Source organism: Ahaetulla prasina, chromosome 2 (assembly GCF_028640845.1).
Source record: "Ahaetulla prasina isolate Xishuangbanna chromosome 2, ASM2864084v1, whole genome shotgun sequence".
NCBI lineage: Eukaryota > Metazoa > Chordata > Lepidosauria > Squamata > Colubridae > Ahaetulla > Ahaetulla prasina.
In genome coordinates, this window is record NC_080540.1 from 185,719,693 (window position 1) to 185,736,029 (window position 16,337).

Below are 16,337 nucleotides of genomic sequence, written 5' to 3' on the forward strand. Positions count from 1 at the left end.
CTCGTGTAAAGTTTTGCCACACTATCATATAATTATTAAACGTTAATTTTTTTTAGATACTCTTATTTCTATCATTTTTACTCATTCAACAACAATTATATTTCAACTTAATCTGAGTTCATCTATTATACAATATATTTAAATATTAATTTACAGTATATTTAAACAATACTATTCTTTTAATTACTTTTCTTCTAATTCTATTTGTTCTTTATATACTATTATAATTCACTTAATGACTTATTCATTCATTCAATAATTCTTTATGCTCTATATCATTCCACTCTTTCAATCTCAGTAGAATTACAATAATTAAATATAAATTTAATACATTACTTTTTCTTACTTTACTACATATCTCTATCTATCTATCTATCTATCTATCTATCTATCTATCTATCTATCTATCTATCTATCTCTATCAATATGTCTTTTATTTTTATTTTGTACTTCTTTGTCCATCTTTTCCCTTCTCATATTTAGCTTCTGGTTATAATTTTCTGCCGTGCTATTACATCAGTCTCTTTCAAATCTTTAGCTCCACCCTCAAGTACATCTATCCATTTCTTGTCTTTTCTTTTTGCTTTTTATATCTCAGTTTTTACAATCACCAGTCACAATTTAGATTTTTCAGATTTTTCAAATGTAAGTTTCTAAGTTTCTTCTTAGCCTCATGAGATAATTTTGGTTTCTTCCATTTTTTTCCACTCTCCGTTTCCCTCTGTCCCAGGGGTCCTATCTTTGCCACTAATCTTCCTCTCATTCTGTTGTTTCACTCTCTGGAATCCTCCTTTGTTCACACTAACTTCTTTTCCCGTCTGTCTTGTACAGCTTTGTCATCCAATTTGGTCGCCGCTTTATTGGACTTGTCTTGTTTGTCCCTTTTGCGTCTCCCTTGCTCTGCACCTCCATTTCTCCATTTTTTTTCTCGTCTCCTTCTTATGGGCCCACTCCGTTTGCCACTCAAAACTGTTTTTTCCACTCTTTGCTTCCACTCTATATAGCCACCATTGCTCCTGGTCCACCTTACAGGCTGACTTCTTCTCCACTGGTTTTAAGAAGATTTGTCCCTTGTCCTCCCAAATGATTGCATGTCGTCCGGGGGCTTCGGATCTTCCCCTTTTGTTTCCCAATCTCTACAGAATCGAGAATGCCATAGAAGAGCTCCTGGTAAAGAATTTTTGGGTTTCGGTTACGGCACCCTGTTCCCTCACCCTCTTCACAATGACATCACTGCCAGTAAACTGGTTTAACTGGTTTATTTAGTTATCAAAGAATTGTTTTAGGTTACTGTTTTATTACAAAGAGGACTCTTTGTAATTTTGAAAAGGTTGTGATTTTATTGTGTTGATACTTTCTATTTTGCAATTAGCCCAATGAAATACTATATTATGGTATTTACATTAATATAAATCTCTTTCATCTACTTCCTTTTTCCTAAGGTACATAATCCAATACCATCTTGAAGAGAATTGTTAAGAATGAAAAGAATAGCAGACTGTTTGAAATATGTTTTCTGAAAAAAGTGGCTGACTGTGTTATAGAACAGAGAAAAAGGTTTGTGAAAGGTAAATTTGCTTCTCGAAACAGCTGCCTGTCTATTTCTGTGGTTGGGGGGAAGATAAGAGGAGGATGTATTAGAAGGCAGACTCTCACATTGTAGAATGTATTACCATAGGAGGTGTGTCTGGGCCAAATTCTCATTGCCTTCTGGAAGGCAATTAAAATCATTTTATTTTCATGAGTATTTAGTTCATAGAATGGTTTTTGTTGGCTTCTGATTATGGTACTATTATTTATTTTATTAACTGCATTCTGATAATCAGCACCTAGAAATGAACAAGGTGATTACTAGAAGCCAGCATGGTTTGGTCATGTCAGACAAACCTTATTGGCTTATTTCATAAAGTGACTATATTACTGGACCAGCAAAATGCTATAAATATAATATACTTGGACTTCACTAATGCATTTGATAAAGTAGACTACAGCTTACTTCTTAGTAAGACAGAAAAATATGGGATAAACAGTACCACCACCAAATGGATTTGCAATTGTCTGACCAATCATATGCAGTGTGTAGTCTTAATGGAACTACATAAATATTGAGGGAAGCAATATTGAGGGCAGCTAAGATACTGCTTTGGGCTAATACTCTTCAACATCTTTATAAATTATCAAGAGAAGCAGATTAAAGGGGAACTAATCAAATTTGCAGACAACACCAAGATGGGAACTACGATGACACTTTGGAAGATAGATTCAAGATAGATTCAAGATTCAGAAGGATCTTGACAGCCTTGAGCACTGAGGCCTAGCTGAAGCAAATGAGGTCAGGAACAGCCCTATGATTTTATAAGCACTCAAAATGTCATCATATGACTGCACAGTGGGTGTGTACTGTGTGGCATAACTTTTTTATAGTGGGTTTATTGTAATTTAAAACAGTCTTTAAGCAACTGTTTGTTATTTGAGGACTACCTATATGTATTCAGCTGTAAGTAATTGAAAAAACAGGTAGGTCTCAGTTAAAAACCATAATTGTGACCAGTATCTGCATCACTAAGGGCTATTGTCACTAAGTATGACTATGACTGCCACAGGCTTATGATGTCTTCTCATTTGGTTGTTAAACAAAACACTGTAGTTACTAAGCAAGTAATAATAAGCAAGATATCACATGACCATGACTGGTGATTTTACTCTGTGTTTTCCATTAATTATGCTTATTGGAAGCTAGTTGTGAAACACAAGACTGGTGACACAAATAGTGACACAAATGGAGATCATGTGGCTGTGGGGTCATGTGACAGTTGTAAATGCATGGGCTAGTTTGTTACACTAGCCTCACTTGGAATAGTCACTAAATGAGGCAGTCATTGGTGAGGGAGAAGCAGGTGATAATGCTCAGCATAGTTTGATATGTTTAAACAGTTATTGATTAGTAGGGATATTTTGGTTAGGAAAAGTAATTTATATACTAGACTTTGCTGGATTGGTTTGGATATATGAATAGAGTTGTGAAGCTCACTAGTAGTCTTTCTGAAATTTGCAGTAAGTTGGTGTTTGTTTTTCTGGAGGTAGAGAATCTAAAATTGTAAACATACAAAAAATCATTGTCAACATTTCAGAATAAAATGCAAAATATTAAGTACTCACAGCAATAAGTTGGTAGGAATTATTCATCATGGCTATCAACATATTAAGCAGGACCACGAGTGAGATGACGTTGTAGGTGCCAAACATAGTGGCTCCAACAAACTCAGTGAATTCATGTCGAGCTTTAACATTGGTCACATACAAATTGATGAGTCCAAAGACTGACCAAAATAGTGACTGGAGAGTTTCAAATAAACTGGAAAAGAAAACAAACAAAAAAAGCAGCAAAGAATCATTATTATAACTTATTCCAGGTGGTTAGAGACCTACAGATATAAAGTAATAAAATGTAACTATTGCTTTTAAATAAAATATTATCTCATCATAAATTAAACAAGCCAATTCAATTACATAACAAATTCACTATGACAGCCAATTTTGTTGCTCTTGATCAGGAAAATGCACAGGATGACAATATAAGAATAGGATGACAATATAAGAATAGGATGCAGGCTTTTCCAGAAAATGCAGGGAAGTACAGGATGATGGGCTGCCAATATTAATGATAGACTGATACTTATTGTAATATCTACTTTCAGGTTACTTTTATTACTGCTAAAATCAGTTACAGAATATCAACTTTCATATTTTGGCTAATTAAATATTGCTAATGCAAAAGTTTTTCACAACACTAAAAGTAATATTTAAAGCATGACAGGATAATCTGTATATACCCTTTTGGGTCATTGTTTCAGAGATATGTCCTTACCTAAACAAAGAAACAAAATAACCAAGGGTGTAAAAAAAATGGAGCAGGAACAACTTCCAAATTCTTACTGGCTTCTCCATTGACTGGGGAATGTTGAGTATGAGCTATTACTGTTAACAAAGACTGAGCCAAAGAATGTGTTAAAGAGATTTGCTTTAACTGTTTCATCATTATATTATTTGTTGTTAGATCCTTTTTGTGGTGGGATGGATCTCGAGTCTTTAGGTTTGTTGTTCACAAAATTATAAAAAGCACAATTGGATTTTGTGCGCAGAAGGTCTTCTTCTTGTTTGGTGTGGTAATTGGTGCATTCAATTTTTATTTGGTTGCATATATTTTTGTAGCGGTTTCTGAAGTTGGCTACATAACCAGTTTTGTTTCTTCGCCAGAGGGATTTTTTTTTTTATTGGAGCTTTTTTATTGATATGGGTAATTTTTTCCCCTGATTTTGGTGGTGGTTTGTGGTACGTATAGTTTAATGACTCTATTGACTTCAAGTAGGAAAACTCTATAGTGGCCTTCAGCAGTGATACAGGTTGAGAATAGAATTTGCCGGTCAAGAGATGAGAGGTAGGTGTTCATAGTTGGCTTTTTTGAAATTGTAGTTTCAATTATTATACCATTATTATGAAGATTTTTGTAAATAGTTTGACAGTGTTGAGGGAATTATTTGTTTAGCAGAGTGATGGCCTTCGGGGAAAAACTGTTCTTGTGTCTAGTTGTTCTGGTGTGCAGGGCTCTATAGCGTCATTTTAAGGGTAGGAGTTGAAACAGTTTATGTCCAGGATGTGAGCGATTTGTAAGTATTTTCACAGCCCTCTTCTTGATTCGTGCAGTGTACAGGTCCTCAATGGAAGGCAGGTTGGTAGCAATTATTTTTTCTGCAGTTCTAATTATCCTCCGAAGTCTGTGTCTTTCTTGTTGGGTTGCAGAACCAAACCAGACAGTTATAGAGGTGCAAATGACAGACTCAATAATTCCTCTATAGAACTGGATCAGTAGCTCCTTGGGCAGTTTGAGCTTTCTGAGTTGGTGCAGAAAGAACATTCTTTGTTGTCCTTTTTTGATGATGTTTTTGATGTTAGCTGTTCATTTTAGATCTTGCGATATGGTAGAACCTAGAAATGTGAAGGTTTCTACTGTTGATACTGTGTTGTCTAGTATTATGAGAGGTGGAAGTATGGAAGGGTTTCTCCTAAAGTCTACCACCATTTCTACGGTTTTGAGTGTGTTCAATTCCAGATTGTTTCGGTTGCACCACAAGGCTAGTCGTTCGACCTCTCGTCTATATGCAGATTCGTCATTGTCTCGAATGAGACCGATCACTGTTGTGTCATCTGCGAACTTCAGTAGCTTAACAGATGGATCGTTGGAGATGCAGTCATTGGTATACAGAGAGAAGAGAAGTGGGGAGAGCACACAGCCTTGGGGGGCCCCTGTGCTAATTGTACAGATATCTGATATGATCCCGCTTAGCTTCACCTGCTGCTTCCTGTTTGTTAGGAAGCTTGTGATCCACTTACAAGTCTGTTCAAGTACCTGTAGCTGGTTTAGCTTAGTTAGAAGAGTGTCTGGAATGATGGTATTGAATGCTGAACTAAAGTCTACAAAGAAGACCCTTGCATAGGTCTTTGGAGACTCAAGATGTTGCAGGATGTAGTGCAGAGCCATATTAACAGCATCATCTGTTGATCTATTTGCTCGGTATGCAAATTGCAAGGAGTCTAACAGCGGATCCGTGATGGTTTTCAAGTAGAAAAGCACTAGCCTTTCAAAGGTTTTCATGACTACAGATGTTAAAGCAACTGGTCTGTAGTCATTCAGTTCCTTAATGGTGGGCTTCTTCAGCACTGGGATGATGGTAGAGTGTTTGAAGCAAGAAGGAACATAGCACATCTCTAGTGATTTATTGAAGATATGGGTGAAGATGGGGGCTAATTGGTCAACACAGACTTTTAAGCAAGAAGGAGTTATCTTGTCTGGGCCTGGAACTTTTCCTGGCATTTGTCTGTGAAATAGGTCCTGCACTTCCTTTTCTGTGATCACTAAGGGTTGTGAATCCAATGGGATGGGGTCACTTGTAGGAGGCTTGGCTGTTGTTGGTGTGTCTGAGATGGGGGTTGTGGAGATAGGTGGCTGTAGTTTCCTTTCAAACCTGCAGTAAAACTCATTCAGGTCATCTGCCAGATGTTGATTACCTTCAGGCTGGGAAGGATGTTTGCCATAGCCGGTGATATTTTTAAGAGTTTTCCACATGTTTGCTGGTTCATTTGCTGAAAACTGATTCTTTAGCTTTTCAGAGTAGCTTCTTTTTGCTGCTCTGATCTCCCTTGTTAGTACATTTCTAACCTGATTGTACAGCATTTTATCACCTTTTCTGTAGGCTTCCTCTTTGGAATGACGTAGCTGCTTAAGTTTAGGTATGAACCAAGGTTTGTTGTTACTTTATATTCGCAAGTTCCTTGTCGATACACATAGGTCTTCACAAAAGCTGACATATGATGTTACAGTATCTGTGAGTTCATCCAGGTCTGCAGAGGTATCTTCAAAAAAATTCCAATCAGTGTATTCAAAGCAAGCCTGTAGCTTTAACTTTGCCTCCTAAGTCCAAGTCTTCACTGATTTAATTGTTGGTTTTGTGGTTTTAAGTCTTTGCCTGTAAGCAAGTACAAGGTGAATCATGCAATGATCAGTGTCCTACAGCTGCTTGTGGTAAAGACCGATAAGCATCTTTTAGTGTTGTGTAGTATTCTTGCCTCTAGTGGGACAATTGACATGCTGAAAGTATTTTGGTAGCTCTTTCCTTAAGTTTGCCTTGTTTAGATCTCCCAAAATAATGGCCAGTGAATCAGGGTATTTGGCTTCAGCCTCCATAATTTGGTCAGCTAGAGTTCATAATGCCTTGTTTACACAGGCTTGTGGTGGGACATAAACAGAAATTAGAAGAAATGAGGAAAAATCATGAGGAGAATAGTATAGTTTGCAGTTATAATTAAAGTCTCTAAATTGTTGTCACAGAATTTGTAAATTACTTTTAAATCTTGACACCAGCTGCTGTTATTTTTTTTTATTGAAAAAGTTTTAAGAAACAAAAACATTTTTCCCCTTTCCCCTCCCCGCAAACCCCTTTCCCCTCCTTCACCCCCAGCTTCCCGGGTCAATCACAAGGTATTGTTATACATAAACCAAACATAGCATAAAATTTTCCCTTCTAATCCAATTAACCTCATCCAAATCTTTTCATTTCCTAACCCCCCCATTATATAAAATAATACATCCTAATTATTCAAAGGCAATCTGATATTTCTTAATCTGATATCTGTTTTGTAAATAATCAATCCATTTTTTCCATTCAATTAAATATCTTTCCTGCGTATTGTCTTTCAAAAAGGCTGAGATTTTAGCCATCTCAGCCAAGTTAGTAACTTTCAATATCCATTCTTCTATTGTAGGTAACTCTTTTTTCTTCCAATATTGTCCAATCAACAGCCTTGCTGCTGTTATTAAGTTCAAGGTCAATTTAGTCTCAGTCACTGTACAATCCGTTATAATTCCCAAAAGGAAAAATTGTGGCAGGAACTTTATCTTCTTCTTCAGGACATTTTGAATAATCCACCAAATTCTTATCCAAAAGGCCTTGATTTTCTTACAAGTCCACCAAATATGAAAATATGTAGCGTCATCACAGTCACATCTCCAACATTTCGCTTGGATATCAGGATACATACATGATAATTTTTTTGGATCTAAGTGCCATCTATAAAACATCTTATAAAAATTTTCCCTTAGATTCTGTGTTTGTGTAAACTTAACATTTCTAACCCAGATTTTCTCCCATGTTTCCAACATTATTGGTTCCTGAATATTCTGTGCCCATTTTATCATACAGTCCTTTACCAAATCCTTTTCCGAATCTATTTCAAGCAACACATTGTACAATCTCTTTATATACTCCTGGGTCTGATTTCTAATTTGCTTTATTAAATTTTCCTCCCTTTGCATTATACCAATTTTTTGATCTTCTTTCCATCTAGCACTTATTTGCCCATATTGAAACCAAGTATAATTCCTCCCTTCTTCATTTAATACCTGTAATGATTTTAATTGCAAACTACCTCCTTCAGCATACAAAAGTTCTTTATAAGTAATCATTTCCTGTTTCTGTTCTATATTTATATTCTCTATTGCATGTCTGGGGCTCACCCATATAGGAATCTTATAGTCTAGTTTATAGGAATATTTTTTCCAGACCCGCAAAAGAGCACTTCTCAACACATGACTCTTAAAAGCCCTATCCACTTTTTTTTCATAAAATAAATACGCATGCAATCCATATAATCAATCGATCAAAAGCCTTCTCCGCATCCAAAAAAATAAGTGCTGCTGAAGTATTCTTCTTTTCCAAATATTCCAATATATTAATAATCTGTCTAACATTATTCCTCATCTGCCTCCCTTTTATAAAACCAGATTGATCAGTATGAATTCTTTGTTGTAAAACTAAAATTAATCTATTTGCTATTATTTTAACAAAAATCTTATAATCATTATTTAAAAGTGAGATCGGCCTGTAATTCCCAGGTTTAGAGCACTCTTGCTCCTCTTTTGGTATCAGTGAAATAAAAGATGTTTTCCACGACGGGGGTATTCCCCCTCCTAATTGTATCTGATTAAATAATTCTTTAAGTGGGCCTAATATTTCATCCTGTAATTTTTTATAATAACTTGCTGTAAATCCATCTGTACCGGGGTTTTCCCCCATTTTTAATTGTTTAATTGCCTCCACTATTTCTCCAGTAGCTATCAGCTGATTCAACTCCTCCCTTTGTTCTAATGTTAAAGTATTAACCTTATAATCTTTCAAATAATCATAAATGTCCCTATTCGGTATTTTATCTTTCACATATAAAGTAGTGTAAAATTCTGAGAAGGCCTTTTTAATTTTATCCTGTTGATATATCTCTTTACCTTTATATTCTATTTTTTCTATGACACATGCTTTCTGTTTCTTCCTTAAGTTATATGCCAGCCACCTCCCAGGTTTATTTGCATTACAAAAGGTATTATGTTTAGCATATTGTATATTCGTTGCCACCTGGTCTGCCATTAACATATTAAATTGACTCTGTAATATCCTTATAGCCTCTTTAAGTTTGTGCTCTTGTGGGTTTTGAATTAATAATTGTTTCTTTTGAATTTCTTCTTCCAAGTACCTACACTGCCTTTGTTTATTATTCCTCTGCCTATTATCCAGATATATCAATATTCCTCTAATAAAAGCCTTACTCGCCTCCCACACAGTTCCTATCGGTGTCCCCTTATGCATCTTAAAATCAAAAAATTCCTTCATCTGTTTCTTACATTGATTTACTATCCTCATATCTAAACAAATTTTCATTTAGCCTCCATGTTCTACCACCTTTTTTCCCTTGTAATAATTCCATCCATACTGGGCTATGGTCAGTTAAACACCTCGGAAATATCTTCATTTTCTTCACCCTAGAAAGCAAGTCATTATAAATTAAGATAAAGTCAATACGTGAAAAAGATTGATGCCTATCGGGAAAAAAAGTAAAATCTCTCTCATCTGGATTCCGTAACCTCCATATATCTCTAAACTCAAAGTCTTCCATCATTTCAAAGAAGGATTTTGGTAATTTTGCATGTATAGGTATCTTCTTAGAAGAGGTTCTCTTATCATTTTTTGTGTCAATTACTCCATTCCAGTCTCCTAATAAAATAAACAAACTGTAATCCCAGAGGGTCAACCTCTCATGTACTTTTCTTGTTGCTGATTAGGTGCATAAATACCTATCAGTAAAGTCTTTTTTGCATCTATCACCAGTTCAATAGCAATAAATCTTCCTTGAATATCTGCCTCAATTAACTTAGCTGGTATATCCTTCCTGATATATACAACAATACCATTTTGCTTCTTATCCAAAGCTGATGCAACAAAATGTTTACCTAATTTTGAGTTTATTAAGTATTTTTGGTCTGATAATTTGATATGTGTCTCTTGCAAGCAAATCATATCATTTTTAAATTGTTTCATGTAGTGAAATATTTTCCTTCTTTTCTGAGCTGAATTCAAGCCATTAACATTCCATGACAAGATTCTATTTGCCATTACTGGCCTCCTGAAGCTTTGAAGCAGACAACAGAAGATCCTCCTCTGGTATCTTCCGTCTAGCTCCTCCCACAGCTTCCATTCTGGGGTCCTGACTTTTACTTTGAAGCTGTTGCTCTTCTTTACGCTTAAGAGCTCCTCTTGTCACCCGTTGCTCTTGTGGCTCCTCTAGTGCTGGCAGCAATGAAGCCTCTTGGGTCACCATGCCTTCTTGGATCTCTTGAAGTTTTTCTATCACTTCTATTTCAACTTTCAAGACTGTAGAAAGAAAATCCTTTGCCTTTAAGACAGTGTCAATTCTATATCTCCTTCCTTGATAAAATACTGTCAGACCAACTGGCACCTCCCATCTAAATTGAATCTGGTGTTTTTTAAGTTCTTGTGTAAAAAAAACAAACTCCTTCCTGCCTCTTAACATCTTGGAAGGAATCTCTTTTAGGACCTTCAGCTCCTGTTCTCCAATTTTCAAAGTTGTCTGATATGCAGCTTGCAAAATCTGATTTCTCATAGTTCTTTTCACAAAATAAACCACAATGTCCTGAGGAAGCTTTCTCTGTCTTGCGATCCAAGAATTAACTCTATATATTTTATCAATTTGATAAGCTAACTCTTGGGGTTCCACTTCAATAAATTCAGCCAATGCTTAAGACACATCTATTTATTTGCACAGGACTGGACTAGAATTTTAAATTTTAAATTTGGTTTTAATGGGGTTTTATTATCTTTCTGTAATTTTTTAATATTCGGCCTTATTTAATAAGTTTTTTATATGTATGTTTTATTAGGCTGTAAACCGCCCTGAGTCCCTTGGGAGATAGGGCGGTATAAAAATGTGATTAAATAAATAAATAAATAAATGATATGATTTTTCTTAGGTCCTCTCCTCTCTGTTCCTGCAAGCCACAGATTCTAAGAGCTCCTTCCATAAGTTTGTACTGCAATATCACAACCTGATCTTTATTTTCATCCACTTTTGTCTGAATACCTTGCATTTTATCTTCTAAGTGCTTATTTGACTGAGAAATCTGTTGCATCTCTTCTTCCAATCCCTCAACTTTTTTAGACAAACCTTGAAAAGCCAGTATAATATCCTCTCTTATTTTTTCATTATTCTCCTTCATCTGTTCCCTTATTTCTCCATTAAATTTTTCCATCATCTCCTTTTGCCTCTCTTCAGAAAGTTTTAATTGTTCTTTAAGTATATCCTCAAGATTTGCTTCAGATCCCCTTCTTCCAGAGGGCTTTAATGGTTTAGCCGTCATTCTATCTTCAAAAGAGTCAAGAATTTAAACTTAAAAACTTTCCTTTACTCCTTTCAGTATAGGAGAGGTCCGTTTATAACAATCCACAAATAGCGCTACTTTGTTGTACTAAAGAATTCATTTTCACTTTCAGACGCCATTTTAAAAGTCAATTAAGCAGAGACAAAGAAAAGTTTCCAATTTCAAAAGGGGAAGTCAGGATACTTGAGTGCTGTTTCTACTTCAAAGATCGAACGCTTGTGAAATCCTTCGTCTGCTTAGAAAATCAATCCATTTGACAAGTCCTTTTGAGCAGAAGTGACCCCTACTCCCTTTTCCTGACAAAACAGGAGCGCGTTTGAAGCCGGAGTACAGCGAGGCTCGGTGGGATCTCAGATCAAGAAATTTGCTCTTAAGAGCAAACCCCCTGGAGAGATCTACCACTCCCCCGCAGCTCTGCACACCCCCTTTTGCCCAAGTGGTATGCTAAGGTCAGTGAACAGTGATTTATACTGTTTCACTGACTTTTACGATCTTCTAACACGGAGCGCCCTGTTAGAGCGCCCAACAGTAGCGGTGATGTCACTGGAAGCCCACCAGCTGCTGTTAATATATAGGCATAAGCCTCCTCCCTTTTTTTTACCAGATGTTTCTGTAATTCTGTCTGATCGTTCAATCTGAAACCCTGGAATATGCAGGCTGCTATCTTCAATTGATTCATTTAACCAGGTTTCAGAGAAGCAAAGGACTGCTGAATTGTGAAAATCAGAATAGTATTTGTTTAAGAGGAGTATTTCATCAATCTTATTTGCAAGTGAACGTACATTTGTTAGGAAAATTGAAGGCAGAGGAGTTTTATTGCTTCTCTTTCTTAATCTGCTTAAGATCCTAGCCCGTTTACCTCTCCGCCGCTTCCGTTGTTTGGGGGTTTTTTTGGTAATCCATGGCTCCGGGGGAATTGCCTCTTCCTGTGTTAGAATCTCCTCCGCGTTTGTAAAGACAGGGGTGGGTGGAGATCACAGAAAGCTGCTCCTTAAAGAAATGTTGCTTAATTTTTAGCAGATGGTCTCGTGAATAGGAAATCCATAGTGCAATATGCAAAACATAATTTGTTTAAATAATTCTAATAAACCTGGAAAGTGGTTAGCATATTTATTAAGAAAGAAACAGAAACGACGTATAATTGATAAAATAGAATATAGAGGTAAGGAAGTATATCAGCAAAATTTGATTAAAAAAGCTTTTTTAGAATATTATACTAAGTTATATTCTAGAGATGTGATTAATGATAAAGATATAGATAGATATTTACAGGACCAAGGTATCTTAGAAATTACAGTAGATCAAAGGGAAGAGTTGAATCAATTAATTTCTTCAGAGGAAATAATGTTTGCAATTAAGAAGCTTAAAGCGAATAAAGCACCAGGTACAGATGGTTTGACAACTACTTATTATAAAAATTTACAAAATGAGATGATTGTACCACTTAAGGAGTTATTTAACAGAATACAAAGGGGAGGAGAAGCTCCTCCCTCGTGGAGGACAGCTTTTATTTCATTAATACCTAAAGAAGATCGAGATGGTGTTAAACCAGAGAATTATAGGCCAATATCGCTTTTAAATACTGATTATAAGATATTTGCTAAGATATTAGCGAATAGATTGATGCCACTGATGACTCAATTAATTCATAATGATCAAACAGGATTTATTAAGGGGAGACAGATGAGATATAATATGAGACAAATTGTAAATTTACTTGAATGTTTGGAAAGAAACGGCCAGGTCTCAGCAGCACTCTTCTTTTTGGATGCGGAAAAAGCTTTTGATAGATTGGATTGGCAGTTTTTGTTTAAAGTAATAGAAAAAATGCAATTTGGGGATTATTTTATTCAAGCAATTAAGGCTATATATCAAAAGCAAACAGCTCAAATAATAGTAAATGGTGGATTAACAGAATCTTTCAAGATTGAGAAAGGGACTAGATAAGGATGTCCCTTGTCACCGTTATTATTCATTCTAACTTTGGAAATATTATTGAGTAATATACGTGGTTTAGATCGAATAAAGGAATTAGAATTAAAAATCAAGATTATAAATTAAGAGCGTTTGCAGATGATCTGGTTGTTTCTTTATCTCAACCAATACATTCAGCTGTATATCTAAAGGAGACAATTGATCAGTATAGTAAGGTATCTGGGTTTAAAGTGAATCAACAGAAGACAAAAATGATAATTAAAAATATGAATACACATCAGAGGGAAGAACTAGAAAGAATAACTGGATATGAAGTAGTTAAAAAGGTTAAATACCTAGGAGTATATATTACAGCATCAAATGTAAAGTTATATAAAAATAATTATGAGGTATTGTGGGGAAAAGTAATTAAAGAAATGGAGAATTGGAAGAAGTTACAATTATCATTGTTGGGAAGAGTGGCAGCTATAAAAATGAATGTTTTGCCTAGATTTTTATTTTTGTTTCAAATGATTCCAATATTGAAGAAAGATGCAAATTTACAAGAATGGCAAAAAGGGATTAGTAATTTTGTATGGAAGGGTAAAAAACCGAGAATAAAGTTAAAAATAATGCAAGACGTTAGGGAAAGAGGGGGTTTAAAAATGCCTAACTTGAAATTGTACTATGATGCAGTTGCTTTAGCTTTAATTTCTGATTGGACTAATTTAACAGAGGAAAGGATTTTGAATATAGAAGGTTATGGTTTGTTATATGGATGGCATGCATATGTAATATATGACAAGAAAATTGATAAGATATTTAAGAATAATATGGTCAGAAGTGCTTTGTTGAGGGTTTGGAAAAAATATCAATATAAGTTAGATGGAAAGATACCAATATGGACTATCCTCAGACATATGACAGAGAATATAAATATATTACAAAAAATGGAGGTTATCACTTACAAAGAGTTTTTGACTATGGAAAAAGGGGAATTACAGTTAAAATCTAGGGAGAAATTGAGGGATGAAGGGAGAAATTATACATGGTTCCAGTATGGACAATTGCAATCTAGATGGAAAATGAATCAGAAAATTGGTATAAGGCAAAGTGATGATAACTTGGTAAAACAAATAAAAGATCAAGGTCAACAGCATATAAAGAGATTATATAATGTATTGGTTGAAATTGATTCAGAAATGGAGTTAAATCTTGGTTAAAGATTGTATGGTAAAATGGGCACAAAATTTTCAACAACCTATAATGTTAGAAACATGGGAAAAAAATTGGGTGAGGAATGTTAAATTTACGCAAGCACAAAATTTAAGAGAAAATTTTTATAAAATGTTTTATAGATGGCATTTAGATCCTAAAAAACTGTCATGTATGTATCCAAATGTGAAAGCAAAAGGTTGGAGATATGATTGTGAGGATGCTACCTATTATCATATATGGTGGACTTGCAAAAAAGTTAAAGCTTTTTGGATTAAAGTATGGTGGATTATGCAGAACATTTTGAAAAAGAAGATTAAGTTTGTTCCACAGTTCTTTTTATTAGGAATAATTCCAGATTGCACTGTTATAGAGGCAAAACTGATTTTGAATTTAATAACTGCTGCAAGACTATTGATTGCACAATATTGGAAGAAAGAAGACTTACCTACAATTGGAGAATGGATTAGTAAAGTATCAAATTTAGCAGAAATGGCAAAAATTTCTGCCTACTTGAAAGACTGTACACAAGAAAAATATATTTTGGAATGGAGAAAGTGGATTGATTATATTCAAAATAAGTATCAGATTAAAAGATATCAATTAGTTTTTGAGTGAAGTTAGGAATTGCTATGTATTAGAGTTTAAGAAAGAAGGGATTGATAGTGTGATGGTATGAAATGGAATATGTTTTATGTTATATTTTAGATTATGTTTGTTAGTTAGAATACCCTGTATTCTGTTCTGGGAAGTCGCGGGGGGTGGGGGGAGGAGGGGGAAATGGGGGGGGGGAAGGGGAAGATTATAAATTGATTGATTGCCGTTGTACAGGAATAATGGTAGAATTAAACAAGTTGGAATAGTGTAAAGTCGGGACTGCTCGGTAACCACTCCCGAAGGGAAAGGGTAAGGAAAGAGGAGTAAAGAAGGAAGAAAGTAGGTAGGTAGGTAGGTAGGTAGGTAGGAAAGAAGGGAGGGAGAAGAAAGGATAGGAGGGTTAGAAAGGATGGTAGTTAGAAGTGGGAAAGAGGAGGGGAAGTAGGAAAGCGAGGAGAAGGATGGTGGGGAAAATAGAAGAAGGATGAGAAGGGTAGAATGGATTAAGGGAGGGAGTGGCGGTCGAGCAGTCCTGATTGAGCATAATTTGAGTATAGGATTGATTGTTGGGTAAGTGATTGTATTGTACACTGGTCAAATTGTGGGAATTATTATGGAAAATAAAAAATTTTGCCCTGGGAAAAAAAAAGGAAATCCATAGTGAGTCGCAGAGAACAATTAGAAATATTAACCCATTAAGGTAGAAAGACAGGATCCAGGGCAATCATTTTAACTAGAGGCACACAAACAACCCCATCAAACTGTAGGAGCTTCAAAGGAAAATCAAGTATAAGAAGGCATGAGTTTGCCTCCTCCAATATGCTAGCAAGCCAGGAACGCTCAAGCTCTGTCATTTTTTGCTTCCTGCCTTTCTACATTAAAAGAATTCCACTTTCTGGCAGCTAGCTTCTGCATCCATTTTTTCTCAGCATCTGTGGTGTGTCCCAGTTGGGAACTAACTGGGGAAATTTCTTCCAATTGTCTCATGTTTTATGGCCACAGACCACAAAACTGGAGAACTGTGAATTCAAATGATCTAAGTGCCAAAGCCCACTGCAATTACATAGCAAAAAAAGCTCTAAGAGTTGTAAACCTAATCTTGCATAGTTTCTTTTCCAAAAACACCACACTATTAACCAGAGCATATAAAACATTTGCTAGACCAATTCTAGAATACAGCTCGCCTGTTTGGAACCCTCACCACATCTCTGACATCAATACAATTGAATGTGTCCAGAAATATTTTACAAGAAGAGTTCTCCATTCCTCTGAAAACAATAGAATACCCTATCCCACCAGACTTGAAATCCTAGGCTTAGAAAACTTGGAA

At 35.4% G+C, this 16,337-nt stretch overlaps 1 protein-coding gene across 1 annotated transcript in view; it reads right to left on the reverse strand.

Annotated features, from left to right (window-relative positions):
• The window catches only part of TRPC4 (transient receptor potential cation channel subfamily C member 4), a 471,854-nt gene that overhangs the window by 141,108 nt on the left and 314,409 nt on the right, over positions 1–16,337 (reverse strand). The window contains exon 9 of the mRNA XM_058166773.1: positions 3,160–3,355. Within this exon, the coding sequence (XP_058022756.1) occupies positions 3,160–3,355 (196 nt within the window). The remainder of the gene's footprint in view (positions 1–3,159; positions 3,356–16,337) is intronic.